Consider the following 18,198-nt stretch of genomic DNA (forward strand, 5'->3'; position numbering starts at 1 on the left):
GAGGCTGGAGCCAGAGGGACAGTGGCAGCTGCAGAGAAGGTCCAAAAGAAACAGGGAGGGTCGGGCAAGCCGACCTCGGAGAAAGGAGGTTGGCAGGTTTGCTGCCAGGAGGGTGACAGCCTTGGTTTTCACTGTGCAGAGAAGACAGGGTCACTGGCCATTGAAGAGGAAGAAGGAGCTGGCAAAGATCTTCAGCTGTTTCCAGGACAGGAAGAAGCTGAGGCAGGAAACGGGATTGTTTTGGGGGCTGAAGGCCTTCACCGGCTCACTACACGTGCACCCTGAGGTGGGGCATCAGCTTAGTCCCTGTGCCACGTGGGCGTGGTGGACATTTGTCCTTCGTTTTCAACTACTCAACTTCAGACAAGTTTATTAGCAATTTCGCAGTATCCTTTCACAGGATGACGAACAAACAGAACACTTGATCTTACATCACACATCCCCTCAGCAGCCCCACGGGGTGGGTCAGACAGGACAGACCCCCATTTTTCTTCTTCTATCCAGGCTTGTTTAACACTGGGCACGACCAACTTCAAAATCGTCTCGGCAGGTGTAATCATAAGCTTTCCTGTCACCGCGGACACCTCTGGGATTCCCAGTTCACCTCTGGCAGAGTTCCTGAAACTGAAACCTTAGGAGGAAGGTTTTCACTGCAGGAACCAAACAGATTCACCTAAAACTCACCCCTACACCCCTCTGTTATAGAAGAGTTCTGTTTCTTCTGTTGCAGATTGAATTTCCTTTTCCAGCTCACTGCACTGTATCTGAAAAACAAAGTTAAATTCTTAACATTCATATTAAGAAAGTTTTCTTGCCTTAGAAGTCAAGTTAAAAAAAATCTTTTTTTCAGAAAGCATCTATTTCACATTCTAACTTTTTCAGTGATGTCTAATCTATAGCAAAAAACATTAACTTCTTAAAAACTTTTCCATGGAAAATTTCAAATGTAAACAAATGCCAAAAACATATAGTGAATCCTCATATACTCATCACTCAGCTTTAACTATTAACAGTCTGCCGATCTTATTTCATCAAGCATCTCCCATACCGAGTTGTGGGGTATTTTCTGGAGTATTTTAAGGCAATTCTCAGGTGTATCAGTATTTCATCTACAAAGACTTCAGTATGAAATTCCAAATGATAAAGCCTCTGTCACCCAACTACATGCTATTATCACACCTGACAAAATTAACAACAATCCTGAAATACCATGCCACATTTCTAGGCTAGCAGGGTGGCAGAAGTACCAGCTGACACTGGCAAGCAGAGGTGGCTAATGGAAAAGGAGCTTCGGGAAGGACAAGTTTCCTCGTTGGGGTCCTTGAGGTTCCAGACCTGAAATTCGCTGCACCCCATGCAATGTCTGAGGAGGTGCCCCAGGGCAGAGAATCACTCCCAGCCTGGGGCTCTCTCTGCAAGCCACCCCAGGCAGGACAGGCAAGTGGGGCTCCACTTAGCCCAGGCCCACCATTCAGCCGCTTCCATGCCCACCATGGAGTAACAAGGTATTTTAAAAGCCCAGCAAATGCCAAGACTTGCTTGGCGGGGGCTGGAGGTATCTCGAGGGTAGATGGACTCCATTTCCTGCCTCCTCTCTGGCCTCTAAGAGCCCTGCACCCATTAAGACTTGCACAAACCACCTGCTGCCTTTGGAGTAGGGTCTGCTTCCTCGGCCTAGCAGTGCAGGCCCTGCCACCTGCCCCAAGCATCCTGTCAGTCACGTTCAGCCACGTGTGTCCAGGTACACTGGACTCCTCAGCCCTCCTGCTCCCTGCACTGGGAATGCCCTTTCCTTCCCCATCTCTGCCTGTTCAAATCCATCCATATCCAAAGCCTACCTCTTCCATGCAGCCTTCCTGGATCAGTTAGAAATTCTCTTCCTTCCATAATCTCCCCATAGCCTTTCAGTCATGTTCACTTTCTGTCACGTGAGAGTCATTTCCATACCATGTTACCCTTCCCGCTAAAGCCCGTGGCAGAAACTGCCACCCGCCCCCAACATCTGCTCTTTGCTTCCACAGCAGCAGAACTTTAAATAGGTCCAGAAGAAAGACCTTATTTCCTAGCTTCCCCTGCACATGACTCAGTTCTGTCAAGGTGATGAAAGCCGACACGCCAGGTGACTGTGTAGAATGAGAGTGGTGTCATCTTGCTCCCTAAGGATGAGGGCCAACCCCAGGGTGGGCGGCGTGCTGAGCTGGAAGGAGCCCAGGTTCCAGAGGACTTCATGACACACGGGTGTCTTACCTGGCCTGGCCACCCCTCACTTCATGTGAATGAGACATAAACATCCCCCTTGTTCGAGGCACTTTCTGGATCTGTTACAACCAGACGCAATCCTAGTTCTCGGTCCTGGCTCTTGGCGTCATGCCTGAGCCAGAAATCTGGGTGCCCCAAGGTCCCCTTCTCTGCAACGCTTTCACCCCTAATCTGCTCAGAAGTTCTGACTTACCCAACTGAAGTATTTCTCTCCAACCTACTACCACGGGTCTGCTCTGAGCCCCCTTCACCCTGCTGTGGGCATAATTTTACAGCCTCCCAACCATCTCCACCCACAGTGTGGGGTCCAGAGTAACATTCCTAAAGTACAGCCTGCTAAGCCACTCGCCCCGCTGCCCCCAGGATAAAGTTCCATCACCTTGTGGGGCTGGTGAGGCTTTTCATCATCTGGCCAGAACCAGCAAACCTGCCCTGCCTACCGTAGCTGAATAACCTATCAGGGAATTTCACATTTCCCCTGAGCCTCAGGCTCTCCATCTGCAAAATGGGAATACAAACTACCTTGAAGGGTACTTCTGAGGACAACTGCCCAGGACACAGAAGGGACTGGATAACACAGGAGCCTCACTTGTTGTAAGTGGGAATACCCTGAAGCTTCCTCTCCCACACACTCCAGCCACCTGCAACCCCTCGGAGTGTCCCAGGTGGGCCACGCCAGAGACCTCCATGCCTGTGTCCCGGCTGTTCCCTCTGCCCACGCTGCCCCTCCCCAGTGCACCCCGCCCCACCCGGGCTCCACCACAATCCCACTGCGGCTACAGTTCCCTCACTGGCCCGAGGACCCGAGCACGCCCATTCAGCCATGTAACTTAAGTTAGCAGCCGTCTGACTCCAGAAGGCCAGGGAGTGGCATCGGGATGTGGGGCACAGAATGGCAGTGGTGAAGGCTGACTGCTGACACGCTGTCCCGGGCCCAGCTTCTTGAGGGTGACCACGTACCCACAAGGGCCCCAGCCATAGAAAGAGGCCACTGGCCGAGGAGCAAAACCAAGTTACTCCTGACCCCGGAAAAATGAATCCCACTACACATCGTAACTTTAATCCATACAAAGCAAGTGGAAGGAGAGCCTGGTTATCCAACAACAAACTCGCCGATTCTGGATTCTGACACCCCAACGCCAGTGAAGGGAGCTCCCAAAGATTCCTTTCCTTGGATCCCCTGAAGCCCCCTGCTCCACTCTCAGCCTGGTCAGTTCCTGGGCTCTGTGTACCCCTTACGCCCACCTCTCCAACCTTTACCGACCTCATAGCGAGTATAGCAACCATCTGAAAAAATTAAAAACTTCTATGTTATGTGCTGTTAAGGTTGCCAGCATTAATGACTCTATAAACCTAAACTTACAACTTGGGTTTCGAACAAGATCATTCCATAAATACAAATGCTTTTGAGGACATGAGTGATTTTTTAACTTCAGTGACAGCAACAAACATTTGAAATTTTCAGCCAAGAAATGCCAGAAATCGATAATATCTTACACTAAAAACGTCCTTGATACCAGCAACAAGGTTTTGCCGAGGTACTGTGATCTTCATCTGTCTTTCATAGAAACTGAGCATCAGAGAGTTTAAGCAAACTGACTATGGTCGTGGAGGAACTGGGAACTTGAGTCCAGGCAGTCAGACTTGTCATAGATCATCATGTATCCTGGTCCACAGAACTGCGCTGTCTGGAACAGTAGCCACTAGCTGCATGTGAGCACGTAAGTTAAAATAAAACTAAACTAGCGGGGAATGCATAGCTCAGTGGTAGAGTGTGTGCTTAGCGTGCACGGGGTCCTGGGTTCAGTTCCCAGTACCTCCATTAAAATAAATAAATAAACCTAATTATCTCCCCCCCAGGACAAAACAAAATTAAACCAGATTAAAAATCCAGTTCCTCAGTCACACTAGCCACGTTTCAACAGCCACACGTCATGAGCAGCTACCATATTGGACAGCACAGATACAGAACACTGCACAAAGTCCCACTGGGTGGGGCGTCGCTACAGATTATAAAATACCTCAAAGTTTTTTTTTTTTTCTAACGTCCCAGAAAAATGCTTCTGATATACCATTAAGAAAAACAGTATCCAAAGCTGGACAAGTCTTCTGGGGAATGGGATTATGTGCAAATGTCTTATACTTTCGTAAACTTCACAGATTTTTTTCAGAGAATAATTTATTTCACTCCGATAACAAGGGGAAGAAATAGTTTTTTGGGTTGTTTTTTTCTTTTTTGAGAGGAAGTCCAAGGGGTCACTTACCCGTCCAATCTGTGGGAATATGCTGAAAGAAACCGGCACCATCAGTCCCATTACAAGGACAGTACAAGAAAACTTTAAGGACCACAATGACCACGGATACCGCAGGAAAAACTGGCTCCTGGAAGAGGCAAAGTTACAGGGGTTACAGGGCTTTTTTTAGAGGCTGGCCCTCTGCTCGAATGGTGGCCAACTGTCTTGGGAGCCGCTGCAGGCCCTGCCTCGGTTCCCACTGGCCCCACAAACAGGCAATACGAGTGGCTGCATGGACGGAACACCCACTATGCGTCAGGCTCGGGGTTAAGCACTTCACATTCATTTGCTCATTTGACCCCCGAAGACCCTGTGAGGCCTGTGTTATCATCACTCCTTCACAGGAACAGGAGAATGAAGCCACTGGCCGGGTAAGTCACTTACCTAAAATCTGCCAACTCTCAAATGTGAGAGGTCAGATTCTAGAGCCTGTGCTCTCCCCTGGGCCACGTGGACATGGATGTGACATTCTGACCCTTTGACAGTGTGGGAAGGTGCAAAGAACCTCAGCCTCCGAGTCAGAGACCTGGGGTCCTGGGGTCTGGTTAGGGCTCAGCCACTGACAGACTGTGTGCTCTTGGGAAAATCACTTTCCCCTTCATAGCTTTGAGTTTTTTCAGATACAAAATGGAAGAGGTGAGTTAGAAGAGCCACTGAGGTCTTCCTAGCCTGGCTACGTTTCATGGCTGTGGGCTGGCACGAGGTCCTTCCAGGCACCCCGAGGCCCACCGGGAAATGAAGACCATCTCTTCCCACCAGGCAGCTGGTGCCAACGGATAGGCCTCAGGGGACAAACTGGAAGGCTCCAGCTCTCCCAGAAGCCCCCACTCTAAGGACAGCCAGAGAGCTTCAGGAAGACCCTGACACAGCAGAAGTCCTCACACCCATCCAGCTGGATTGACCATGGGAAGTAACTGTTGATTCTGTCCAGGACACTGCTACGTCCTGAAATGCACTCCTTATGTGGTCCTAGTGGAAGCTTGCTAGCTCGGCACCCTGGACAGAGCCGGCTGGTTCAGCACCAAGCAAGTTGACCCCACTTGGGCCAAAAGAATCCTTCCCCAGGAGTTTATGAACTCAGTGGAAGACATTCTCTGTCTCCCCAGCCCCTGGGGTTTGCTGTTTTCCTTTCTCATCAGGACACTGTGAGGATATGAGCTGGGAGATGGCAGCAGTCATGTCCCTCATCAAAACAAAGGAGCCAATGTGTGGCAGGAGAGACGGAAGACAACTCCCACGAAAGAGAAAACTGTCCTGCACGAGAGTCTCTGGTCAGTTGCCATAGGCTACGCTTCTGCCCATTCCCAGGATCTAAATCAATGCATCTCCCTTCTGCTCTAAGCTACTTACTGCAGTGGGGCGTCTCATACTGGTTGATCCTCAGGCTCTCCTTCTAATAGGTCATTCCTCACTTCTCAAAAGGGATGGCAGTCCACTGATTCTGGACCAACTGAGCTAATTTAACACATGTTTGGAAGGCAGAAAAGAGGCTTGAGCAATATTCACAGCATATCAGAGGTGGGAGAGCCTGCAAATCATCCAAACTCAGCATTGTAGAAGTGAGGAGACAAGCCTCAGCAGGTGCCGGGACACGCCCCAGGAGCAGAAGTCACTGAGGACAGGGCCTGGGCGAGATTCCAGGGTCACTGGAATATACAAATCAAGATTTCCATAGCTGCCCTAAATCAATCCTACTGTCTTACCTGTGATGAAGAGCAGTTGGAAGATTCCTGAAGCAACTTCTTCCCACCCTTCCCACCAGATTCAGGATTTGACAAGTTTTATATGGACTTTGACTATCAAAATGTTTATTCCTACTCAGGGAGATGAGCGTACCTCTTACCTTTTAAAGAAGTATGAGAAGATTTCGGGGATAAAAGCTGAGGTCCCAAACAGCACAACTCTGGATGTTGCTGTATCTTTAACAGCCTGGTGGAAATGAAAAGAGAGCAGCTTAGCACATGGAGTGAGAGGATTTCCAGGGATCTTGCAACTCATGACAGAGACCAGTAAACCACTACTCTCCCTTCTTGCTTAGAAAAATAATGCCGGTGCAAAGAGGTGGAGCCAGCAGCTGACACGGATGCCCGGGGTTGGTGCCCGGAGTAACCAGAGACGAAATTTACCTCCTCTGACTCTACAAGGTCTCCATCATTTCCACCAGCCACCCCAAATAAGATACTCACTAAGCACAAGCAAAGGCAGCTTGCAGACAAATCCTTACTTAGAACCAAATGGCAGCCCCTTTGGTGGAAATACTGATTTGCCACCGAGGACCACTCCATGTTTTCCTTTCAGTCCAGGACTCTGCCACTGGCCTTCCTCTCCTGAGCAACTCCCCAGTTATTCCCACCCCTTCTAGTGAAGGAATCCTCCAAACGTCCAGCTCCGAGTGCACTGGCGAGGCAACACACTCACACGTAACTTGCATGAGTCTACCTGTATGTGCCCATCTTTTCCTTGTGTAGTTAAAAGTATGCTATAAAATTTTCTTTTGCACAAACATGCACGTATAGTTTATAACATTTTGTCATTTTTAAATAATGTACATTACTCTCTATGTTGAACGTTTAAAGATGTAATTTACAGTATGGGTTATATGCACAAAATCATGTATACTCAAGGGCAATGTAAGAGACATTCAAGGGAAATTTTGACTACAGATGACACTCACATGCAACTTCAGAACTCAACCCCCAATAAGACACAACTAACTGCACACACGGCACCACCCAGCACGAGATGACTAGGCAGTCACTCCACCATTCCCTCCCCTGAACTCTGTTCCTTGCACTTCCGGCCTCCCATGACTCCATGGCTACACCCTACTTCCTGGCTCCTCTGCTGTGCCCGGTACCCTATTCTCTGCTTAGGACACTAAGGCTCAGCTCCCCCATCCTCTGCGGGATTGCCCTTTCCTCAGGAGGACAGAGGGCGCCAAGGAGGGTGGCTTTCAAAATAAACTTTCAGGAATGTAAAATAAAGTCGCTTGACTCCAGGAAGAGAAAACTGGCTGCAGGGAGTGGGAGGGTGTAGCTTGGTGGTAGAGTGAGTGCGTAGCCTGCATCAAGGTCCTGAGCTTAATCCCCAGTTCCTCCATCAAAAAAATAATAAATAAATAAATAAATAACCTAATTACCTCCCCCTACCTCCCAAAAAAATAAAAAATAAAAAGAAGTGAGCTGAGAAGCTTTCACTTCTTTAAAAACAAAAAAGTGGCTGCAGAGTGTAGCGTGTTTTGACATCAGTGGACGAGGCCAGACTCTCTCCATTTGTCTCGTGTGGAAAGAGAAAACATTCCAGACTGGACACCGATCATGAGGAGGCCCGGGGAGACGCGTGTGACAGTTTGCAACTGACGGGCTGACAAGGCCAGTCAAAGGAAAACGATGTGGATGAGGCTCCTGAAATCTGATCAAAGGTGCCCTATTACAATCAGATATCGCTGGTTACGTAGTTTCTGAAATTTTAGCCAAAGAAAAATCTTCCGGCAACAGGGAAATGATAAAAGAATGCTAATGCTTACGCATGGTCGCAGTCACTTTATTCTTAAGAGAAAGATAAATTTTTTTTTAAGCAGATCATCAAACCTTTCTTTTACCCTAAATTGGCCTTCATGCAAAAAACGACACTCCTGTGGACGAGATGGGATAGAGAACTGGAGAGCCAGCGGGGCCGAGGCCACCTCCCTGCAGCTCCTGGGGAGAAGGCATTCTGACTGGTGAGGGCTTGGGTCACCAGAGCCCAGCACAGCGCCTGGTGGGCGGAGGTGCTGTGGAACAACTTGTGGAGTAAACATTCGCTCTCACTGTTCTCTTTGGCATATTTATGCCTTGCAGTTAAAATTGAGTTAAAGAGAAATGCAAACATTCCTCCACACACAGAGTTGTCCATGAGCGTTCAGAGCAGCACTACGCATAACAACCGAAAACCGGACACAGTCCAAATGTCCATCGCCAGGGGAGTGAACAAGCAAAATGTGGTCCATCCATACGACGGAACACTGCTCAGCGACTCTAAGCCACACAGCACACTACTGACACATTAAAAGATGGATGAACCTCAAAAGTCGAAGAAGCCAGACCCAAAAATATTGTATGATATATCTGTAGGAAATTTCTAGGAAAGGCAAACCTATGAAGACATAAAGCAGACCAGCGTTTCCCTGAGGCTGGGGGTGGGAAGGGGTGTGACTGTAAATGGGCACAGGGGATGAAGTGTTCTAAAATTGGACTGTGGTGATGTTTGTACAACTGTTTAAATTTACTGAAATTCATCAAACTATACTCTTCCAATTAATTTTATAGCATGTAAATTCCTCCTCAATAAAAGTGTTAGAAAATGTCTCTTTAGGGCATATTCTTAGGCACAGGACCTTCATTTCAAAAACGAGGTATTTCATTTCTGGCAGTAATTTCTCTCCTTGTGACTTGCAATTTTCATGTCCTTATTGTAATTCACTGAGGTGGCCACTATTTCCAGACATGCTATTAGATGCACTAGTGGAAATACTTGTAGCATGTATCTGATGGTTTATAATTCAACTTTGTAAATCAGTGATAGGATTTACAGTAACATATTTCATGAGCCCAATAACGACAGATTTATGGACTGAATGAGAAGCCATCTTTTCTGACCTCCTCTTCCACCGACAGGCTGGGCAGGAGGTCCAGTTGGCTCAGAGAGGCCCCCTGACCGAGGACACAGTGAGAGACCCAACTACTCTCTATACTTTGCAAACAATTGCCTCATGTTACAATTCTTTAGCTAAAATCACTTCACAGAGACCAAAAAAGATCTCATTTGCTTAAAAGGTATTTTTCCCCCTTAACAGAGGCACTGGGGATCGAACCCAGGACCTCATGCACACCAAGCACGCACTCTACCACTGAGCTATATCCCCCACCCCCGAAAAGGTATTTTTTAAGTTTATACTCAAAATGAAACCACAGGTTAGTGCAAGTTCTCTGAGCTGAATGCAGACAGAAGCTATTATATTGAATGGAGCAAAAGAACAAACTATTTAACAATAAAAATTCTTAAAATGCGAGGCTTTTTAGAAGAGTTGTAGGTCAGAGTGTTGGATTTCCTCAGGCCATCCTTGACAGCAAATTGGTCCTTAAAGATGAAGACTCTAAGGAAATCTGCCGGGAGGTGGGGAGGGAGGCTTCTCTTAAACCCAGAGAGGGTGTCCACTGACTTCCACGAGCACAGAGCAGGCTGGGAGGGCGGGTGCTGAGCTTGAAGGACAAGACCTCACACTCAAAGAAGGGCTAGTGTTTGGCGGATGCCCATCTGTGATGGTCAGTCTTATGGGTCCACCTGTAATTCCCAGTTATTTAATCAAACACGAATCGAGGTGTTGTGGTAGGGGTGTGCTGTGGATGTGATTAACATCTACAACCCGTAGAATTTAAGTAAAGGAGATTGATTACTCTCCACAGTGTGGATGGACCTCATCCAATTGGGTTGGAAAGTGTTCAGAGCAAATCTGAAGTTTCCCAAAGAAGAAATTCTCAGCCCCTGAGTTTCCAGCTTGTAGGCCTGCCCTACATATTCCTGGTGCTACAACTGTGTGAGCCAATTATTGGAAATGTATGTAGGTGATAGGCAAATAGGCAGATAGCCTGTTTGTTTGTTTTTTTTTTCTGTATATATATTTTCATTGAAGTGTAGTCAGTTTAACATGTGTCAGTTTCTGGTGTACAGCATAATGCTTCAGTCATACACGAACACACACATATTCGTCTTCATGTTCTTTTTCACCATAAGTTACTACAAGATATTTGAATATAGGTCCCTGTGCTGTACAATATGAACTTGTTTATTTCTGTCGATTCTTTTTTTCTTGGGAACCCAGACTAACGCGTCGCCTTTTAAACATCAGGGCACAAAATGTAGAATCTCTCTCTCAGCATAGTGAGGGAAGACAGATAAGAAAAGGATGAAGGGAGACATGAATTTGTGACCAGCTCTCAAACAGAAAATGCAATTCTTTGCCCAAAAGGCAAACAGCTCACGGCTCCGTCGTGTCCCCCTACCTTGGTCCCAGCTTTTCTGGAATAGCCTATGACGTTGCCGTCCTTGTCCATGACCTCAATCCCTCGCATGGGCTCCAGACTTCGGGAGGCAATCACGTTCATTCCACTGAGTTGGGCTGTGGGTGGAAAGACGACACAGAGGGATAAGCGTCAGTCCAGTGGAGGAACATCTTTCCAAGTGTCGTGCCTCTTTCTTTGACAGCTGTGCCTCCTGGTCCCCAGGTGCTCACCTGACAGGTGCTGGGCCACCCGAGCTCTCCCCTGGGCTGAGGAGTAGGGTCAGAGCTTCTGGCCTCTCAGTCTTTTTTTTTTTTTTTTAATTTTTATTGATTGATTGATTGATTGATGGGGGAGGTAATCAGGTTTATTTATTTATTCATTTTTAATGGAGGTACTGGGATTGAACCCAGGACCTCATGGGTTCTAGCACTAGCACAGCATAACACTGAGCTGTACCCTCCCCACTGGCCTCTCAGTCTTGAGTCCTGACTACCACCCAGCACCAGGTTCCAACACCCCTGGCAGGATTCCCAGAGAAACCAAGGTCCTTGAAATATGCCTGCCTTCTTGGCTTCAGCTGGTTAGACGAGGTTTCTGTAACATAATTTCCCAGTGTTACCACTGACATAATTCTGCCAACCCTTCAAGCTGCTCTGATTCCCAAACCCAAATGTGGAGTGTGAACGCGTGAACTTGCAGGCTGGCAAACTTAAAAGGGTTGGTTAATACGTCTGTCACTCCCTTGGAGTCAGACCACTGGGTTGGAGTCCCCTATACCACCACTTCCTCCCTGCGTCACCCCAGGAAAGTTCCTTAACCTCCCCCTGCCTCAGTCTCCTCATTTGTAAATGGGAATAATAATATTATCCGCCCATGAGTTGTCAGGATCAAGTGAAGTAAGACATGAAGAAGGCTTGTACAGAGAGTCTTTAAAATGTAATGTGTGTTTCCAGGTTTGTGTTCATCCACAAAGGCGGCAGGCTCCCTGCTTACCGAGCATGACGACAGGAAAGACATTTCTGCTCAAAATGCTACTCAGTGAAAACTTTACTTGCAGCAAACGAGGTAATAACTAGAAAATAAGAGACAAAAATCACTGTTGCACAGGACCAAAAACTCAGCTGAACACATGTGACAGCAGGGAGCTAGCGTCAACTTAGTTCCCATTACAGGTCAGACCCCAGCAAGTGCCCTCCGTGTATTTTTCATTTTCATTCTCGTTCTCCCTGATCATTAGAGAAATACACGGAGGCTCGGGCTGCAGAACTTTTCCAGAGTCACTAAGTCGTTAAGGATTTGAGCCAAGATGTGAACCCAGACTTATCAGACTCTAAAGTCTACATTTTCAACCATAACAGCGTCCTGACATCTAAAGCAATATATAATGTGTATAACATGTTCATACAGCATGAATTATTTTTTTAAAAAGATAACAGTACTGAGCATATGCCTAGAAACTCGGAAAAATCAGATGATAATTTGGGAGTGATAGGATTCCAGATGACATATTTCCTTCTTTATGTCGTAATCATGCTTTCTAAGTTGAGGTAGAACATAAAATTATGATTCTGAGAAATACAAAAATTCGACATATTTTTAAAATACATACTCCAAAAAAGGTAGAGGAAGTGATTACTCCTGCCCCAAGTAATATACTCTCATAGGGGCGACGATTCTAGGGAAAAACAAAAGTTCATATTTAGCAAATACCACAGTTTTACCCAGAAAAGATAATTAAAACAAATGCACACACACACACACACACACCAACTCCAAAAGAAATAATACAAAATTGCAGCCCCCTGGGCCTCGTGATACTCACGTAACTTGCGTTTCCATTGACGATGCTGAAGACTGTACTGTAGGTGTAGAAGGAAACCTGCAGGAAGACAGAGGCTAATACATCACATTTTGGTTTTAAGCACAATAAAATACAGTGATCATGAAATGGGAGGAACTGCTACCTGCGGTAAAATCATGGACTTTAGATTTTTTACTGGCAGCACTGACAAAAACACCTGTAAAGGAAAGAAAGCAGAGCTGTGAGTGTTTGGGGGGAGGGAGAGCCTGTAGAGCAAAGAACTTCCCCAGGGAGATGCAGAACTGAGCCCTCAGGAGCTGGGGCAAGGAAGGGAAGGAGCGGATGCGGGGGGCTAGTGGTCGGTGGACATGAGATGTTGGATGGGCACCCACAGGCACTGAGAGCACCCGGCCGCCTGACAGTGGTCCCCGTGCCATGGAGCAGGGGGTGAGAAGCAGCACTTGCATGGGGTGGAGGCTGTTCTCACTTGGTGAAAACACCTCGTGAAAGCCAAGGTCAGATGGCCTTGCTGGGAGCAATTTCGGGTTCCAGGAGAGGGACTGCACGATGGGGGAGGCTTGGGGAGAGAAGGTGATGGACAATCACACGGGCCTATGCCAGGGAGCACATCTTAACTCATCCATCTTCTCCATAGTGACTTGCACACAGTAGGTGTTCAAAGAAAGGATCACCCTGTGACACTGTGGACCCTCAAGAGGCCCAGGTGCCTGGCTGGATAAGTGGGGGTGGGATGGGGAGTAGACCAGGGTCAGAGATGGGGGAACCATAACCAGCTATCAGGGGTCCAGAGCTGGAGGACACCAGCCACCAAGCTTGGGAGCTGGGTGGACATCTTCCTAAAGCCCCGGCTTCTGAACGGTGAGCAGTAGCTTACTCACCATGGGCGCCGTGAAAGGCAGGAGAGCTGGCAAAAAAAAAGAAGAGGGTCAGTGACCGCAGAGAGGCCAGAAAGGGGCACCGCCCATCCCAAAACCTCTTTTCTGGCCAACTGAAGGCACGGACATCAAAGAGTATTTTTCACTCATTCTTTTTTTTTTCCTAATAAAAATAATAACCATATGCATATGGTAAAACTCTAAATCAACACCGTAGAGGAAGACCTGACCAGGCTCCCTCTCACGGAAGGTAAACCATCACTCGTTCCAAGTCCTGGTTCATCCTTCTGCGTGAATTCAATGCATCTGATGCTGTGACTTAATAATAAGACAGGCATATTGGCTTTTTGTCCCTGTTCTGGCACAGAGAGCCTAAAAACCTTGGAATTTCCTAAATGAGAAGAGTAATAAGGTGAAAAGAGCATCTTTTATTCTTCATAACAAGCCCCTTTCAGCCACATCTGAGATAGTGTCCAGGAGGTGACTTTCGGAAAGCACCTAAGGAAGGGGGCTGGTTGCCCGGGGAACCAACCACGTGACTAGAGGGAGGCAAAGGTTTGAAACGGTTACAAACCACTTGTGAAAATTAGAGTCAACTCACCTGCTGGTCGAAAAGGACCGGGAATCAGCTTGCTATTGTCAGGATGTACTGTTGACTTCAGAAGGGTAAACAGGAAGTTTAGTCTGATGTTTGATTTTGTTATTTTAGGCTAAAAATTAGGACAGGGATGAAACTTACGAGACTTCTCTTCCAAGCTTCTTGTATCTAAAGAGAAAAAAAACAAGCGATAGCCTTTTTAAAGGTGCCCTGGCAGCCAAAGCATCTCCTCTCATTTCTGGTGCCACCTTTGTGAAGCAGCGAACTGTTTTCTACCACATGGACCGAACAAATCAAAACAAATGAATCAAATGAATGAATGAACAAATGAACTAATCAGAAGCAAAGAGATGATCCACATGAAAATGATCAGAACACTATAAAAAGCCCCTAGTCTCTGACCCTGGAGAGGACTCAAGGCCAACACCTGACTTGTCACTCAGGTGAGGACCTGAATGCAGCCAGCCTCCCCCGGCTCAGAGCAGAGCAGGCTGTGGCAAACCATGCCATTAGCCAAGTCACTTGCAAAAGAGCCAGGCTGTGAGCCCAGAGGCCCCAGCAAGTTCTTAGAAAAACCAACTTAAACATGTGAGCTTTCCGCAGGCTGCCTCATGGGACTGATGATTGTGGGCCCCGGAAAGCCCCATACACTGCAAGGTAGATAACAAATGCTTGGTGTAAGTCCTTAGGCAGGACTGTAACCCTGCCCCAGAACACGGCCTCTAACAGGAAGTCGATTCTGACTTGGGAGGCCTGCCTGAATGCTGGAATTTGCCATGGGCCTCTAGGAATCTGCTACAGGGAATGACCACTAGTATCTGCTGCACAGGAGGAACCCTATGCTTTTTCTCCTTCATACAATTCCTACTAATTTTAATCTGGTTTATCAGAAGGAATTCTAACTATACTTAAAAAGCTAACCCTACTGACAAAATCCCACCTGATTTGAGACCATGCAAGCAGAATCACCTGAAGGCAACCACACCCAGCCTTGAGCCAGGCACACCTGGGCACAGGAGACATACCCTTTTGTCCTCCAAGTCACCCCTGGATGCATCTTCATTTGTTAACAATAGTTGCCTCGATTTTTCTATTTTTTCCTGGAATCAGATATTAAGAAATCAAGCGATGATCTCAACATTGTTCAGATTTATCCACAGATTCCATTAGACAGTCCTGTATGTCATTCAGACTCAGACCACCCAAATTCTTAGACAGTTCCAGCAGCTTACCCCACTGGTGCTGCCATTTCCCGCCCCGCACTGTTCTTCTCTGATGTCCACTATTTCAGTGAATGAGTGATACCACCATCCACCTGGTTACACAAGTTAGAAACCTGGAAGCCCCTTCTCTCTCACTCACCCCCACATCTAATCAGTTCAGTCTTATCTCTTCTCTTCTTTAAAAAAAAATTAAATACAGGAGATACAAAGAATGATTATATACTCATAATCCCCTCACCCAGAATTAACAACCATGAATATTCAGTTATATTTGCCTCTGATTTTTTTCCCAGAAAGGTCCATTACCTCCAGTCTCAATTCCCTCCCCATTCTATGGGAGGTAATCACTATTATGAATTCAAGGTACAAACTTCCAGATCATCGTTTATATCTATACATACATGAATACATGTATCCATAAACAAATATGTAGTTTCGGTTTTTTATGTTGTAATTTGTATAAATGTTGCACTATATGCATCTTGTTTCCTTTTTTTTTAAAGTTTTGTTAAATTTAAAAATTTTTGTTTTTTGGGGGGGTAATTAGGTTTTTTATTATTATTATTACTACTACTACTACTACTACTTTAATGGAGGTACTGGGGATCAAACCTCACCACCTCACCCTGCAGGTGAGGTATGAACCCCCCCTTCTCTAAGTGACATTCAAGGACCTTCAAGAACTGCCTGGTTCCCCTGAATTAAAAGCCCCAGGGACCAGGTGACATGTTCTCCCCCCACTGGGCTTTGCTTACAGTCCACTCTCCCTGCCCCTCCCTCCCAGCCTTCCCTCAACAACCTCCCCCAATCCCCTGCTACATTTTACCCTAGAGCCCGAGGTCCCATCCTCCATGACCTAGGAGGCTTGTTTTGATCACTTTTGAACCACCAGCACCTGGGCCAAGTCTTGGACTGCCTGTTAAATGGGTGTCCACTTTTACATATCACCTTTCCAATCCAACAGGCTCATTTGGAAGGAATAAAAACAATATATACAGTTTCTGTCATTTCAACTGCTTTCAAAAGGGACACAGTTTTCATGTGTCAGTATACAATGTGAAATGCACTATTTCTGAAAACAAGAAAATACTTACAACTGAAACAATCAAATTTGTAGGATCCAACAATTCTGTCCACAGAAGAACTCTTTGAATAAAAGACTTGAGGGGTAAGAGCACCAGAGAGGTTAATGGCAGCAGAAAAACAAAGATATGTGGTAATAATAACAGTTACCATTATTTTTGAGAACCTAATAGGGCCTTCTATTTGCAGCATCTCCTGGAATTCTTACAAAATCCCCATCTGACAGGTGAGGAAACTGAGGCTTAGAAGGGCTCATGAATGTACTCAAGGAAACCCAGCCTGGAAATGACCCAATGGCCTGTGCTCTTGACCACTCCAATATCAATTTGCTCTTGAGGGTTAAAGTCCAAACTTTGGGGACAAATGAGCCTATGCTCACATCTCACATACGACCTTGAAGCAACTACCGAGAAAGTTCTCAGCATCTGTTTCTTCCGGCTCTTAGCATGGTTATAAGGCTTAACTCCAGTCGCAAAGAACCAGTCACCCCAGTGAGGCTCAATAAAGGCAGTTTGGCTCACATGTGGAGAAATGAGGCATGGTTTGCTCCAAAAAGCCCCCAAACTTTGCAGTGGTTCCAGTTTTGAGGCCTGGCTCTGCCCGGACAACTTGAGTTCCCTGTCCTTTCTCAACTTTCCACGTAAAAAAACCGGGTGAGGCTCTACTTTAGGTAAGCGCTGAAAGAGAAAGCTCTAGAATTGTGCTGTCCAATTAGCCACATGTGGCCAGGCCAAATCAGATGTGCCGTATGTGTGAAACACACACCGGATTTTGAAGACTTCCTGCAGAAAAGGATGTAAAATATCTCATTCATAATTGTTTATATAGATTACATGTGGAAGGTTAATATTTTTTATCTATTGGGCTAAATGCAACATATTGGTAAAATTCAAAAATTTAAAAGCCACGTTTTTAATGTGGCTACTAGAAAAATTTTAATTACCTACGTGGCTCCCACGCTCTTTCTATGGGACAGCGCTGCTCCAGCTACAGGCTGGAGGCGGGGCCGTGTTACTTTTCGATGGCGGTTTGTCTCACTGGTGGCTGAGCCCACAGACTCTGGGAGGCGAGGGGCTCCTGGGACGACCTTTCCCTCTCCAACCTGCTGCTCAGCAACAGCGTAGGCAGCAGAAGGCAGACGACTGAGTGGTGGGGAATGACTCGGTGCCATTGCAGGGTGACACTGTGCGACCCTCCCCTAGCCAGGCCTGAGGCAGAGGCGACGCACGGTAACCGCCATGGCCGTCGGCTTCGGGCAAGCTTGGGCTTCCCTCCGTCCCCTCCCGAGGTCTGAGATGGGAAGGCGGGTGGTGCGACCACGTGGCCTGCCCAAGGTCACCGCGGCCAGCGCCGACTCCACGCCGCGCGGCCCACGCCCTCCCCAACCCCCAGCCGCGCCGGGCCCGGGCCGTACTTGGCGTTCGGTGATCCAGAAGCGCACGTTGGGCTCCATGCGGGCGGCGGCGCCACTGCGCCCTTGGAGCCGCCCGGCCCCGCGCTTCCTCCTCCGTCTCCGACTCTTCTTCCCAGGACCTACGCGCAGCCAGGAGAGGCCGCGGCCGCCGGGCCAGGCGCGGAGGCGGAGCCCGTGGCAAGCCCCGCCCCGGGCGCGCACGTCCCCTGTCCCTGCTCCCAGGGCCAGAGCGCCCGCAGCTCCCGCTTCTGGCTTCCCGCTACTGGCTTCCTGCTCCCGGCTCCCCGCACGCACGCTGCTCTCTGCTCCCTGCTTGGTGTCCCTGCGCCACCGCCCCGGGCCCCGCGCGCCCGCTGTTCCCGGGAGCCCCCGTGTCCCACAGGCCAAGTCCTCTCAACCTTGTTCCGCCCTTTCCGGTAGCCCCGTCGCCTCCAGGCCCGGAAGGGTCACCTATCAGAAGCCCCAGATCATGGTACCTACCGCGAGGACTCGCTCGTTGGCGCGTGTTGCCTTCCACAGCCCTGCGCTCCTGCGGCGTCTAACCCCGGCCCAGGAGCACCCAGGCTTTTGGACATACCCTAGAAGATCC

General features: G+C 47.8%; 1 protein-coding gene and 1 non-coding gene across 2 annotated transcripts; both read right to left on the reverse strand.

The window, feature by feature from the left end:
• Positions 1-353: 353 nt before the first annotated feature.
• SFXN4 (sideroflexin 4) lies at positions 354-17,776 on the reverse strand. Its single transcript, XM_031461855.2, has 14 exons — positions 17,610-17,776; positions 16,207-16,272; positions 14,915-14,989; positions 14,031-14,057; positions 13,893-13,947; positions 13,295-13,320; positions 12,559-12,612; positions 12,417-12,473; positions 12,204-12,269; positions 11,588-11,666; positions 10,595-10,710; positions 6,397-6,482; positions 4,524-4,641; positions 354-764 (listed from the first exon to the last, which is right to left on the reverse strand). Exons 1-14 carry the CDS (start codon positions 17,646-17,648, stop codon positions 687-689), a joined length of 942 nt encoding a protein of 313 aa, XP_031317715.2. The 5' UTR covers positions 17,649-17,776; the 3' UTR covers positions 354-686.
• On the reverse strand, positions 9,385-9,456 carry TRNAT-GGU (transfer RNA threonine (anticodon GGU)). The gene has a single exon. It is a non-coding gene; the product is annotated as a tRNA-Thr (tRNA).
• Positions 17,777-18,198: the final 422 nt, after the last annotated feature.

The sequence above is a fragment of the Camelus dromedarius genome, chromosome 8, assembly GCF_036321535.1.
Source record: "Camelus dromedarius isolate mCamDro1 chromosome 8, mCamDro1.pat, whole genome shotgun sequence".
NCBI classification, from domain to species: Eukaryota; Metazoa; Chordata; class Mammalia; order Artiodactyla; family Camelidae; genus Camelus; species Camelus dromedarius.

Coding starts and splice junctions, on each gene's coding strand:
- SFXN4 (XM_031461855.2), bottom strand. CDS start 17,648: ATGGAGCCCAACGTGCGCTTCTGGATCACCGAACGCCAA. Junction 13,948..14,030: donor AAGCTTGGAAGAGAAGTCTC/GTAAGTTTCATC, acceptor ACCCTTCTGAAG/TCAACAGTACATCCTGACAA. Junction 12,613..13,294: donor TGCCTTTCACGGCGCCCATG/GTGAGTAAGCTA, acceptor TTTCCTTTACAG/GTGTTTTTGTCAGTGCTGCC.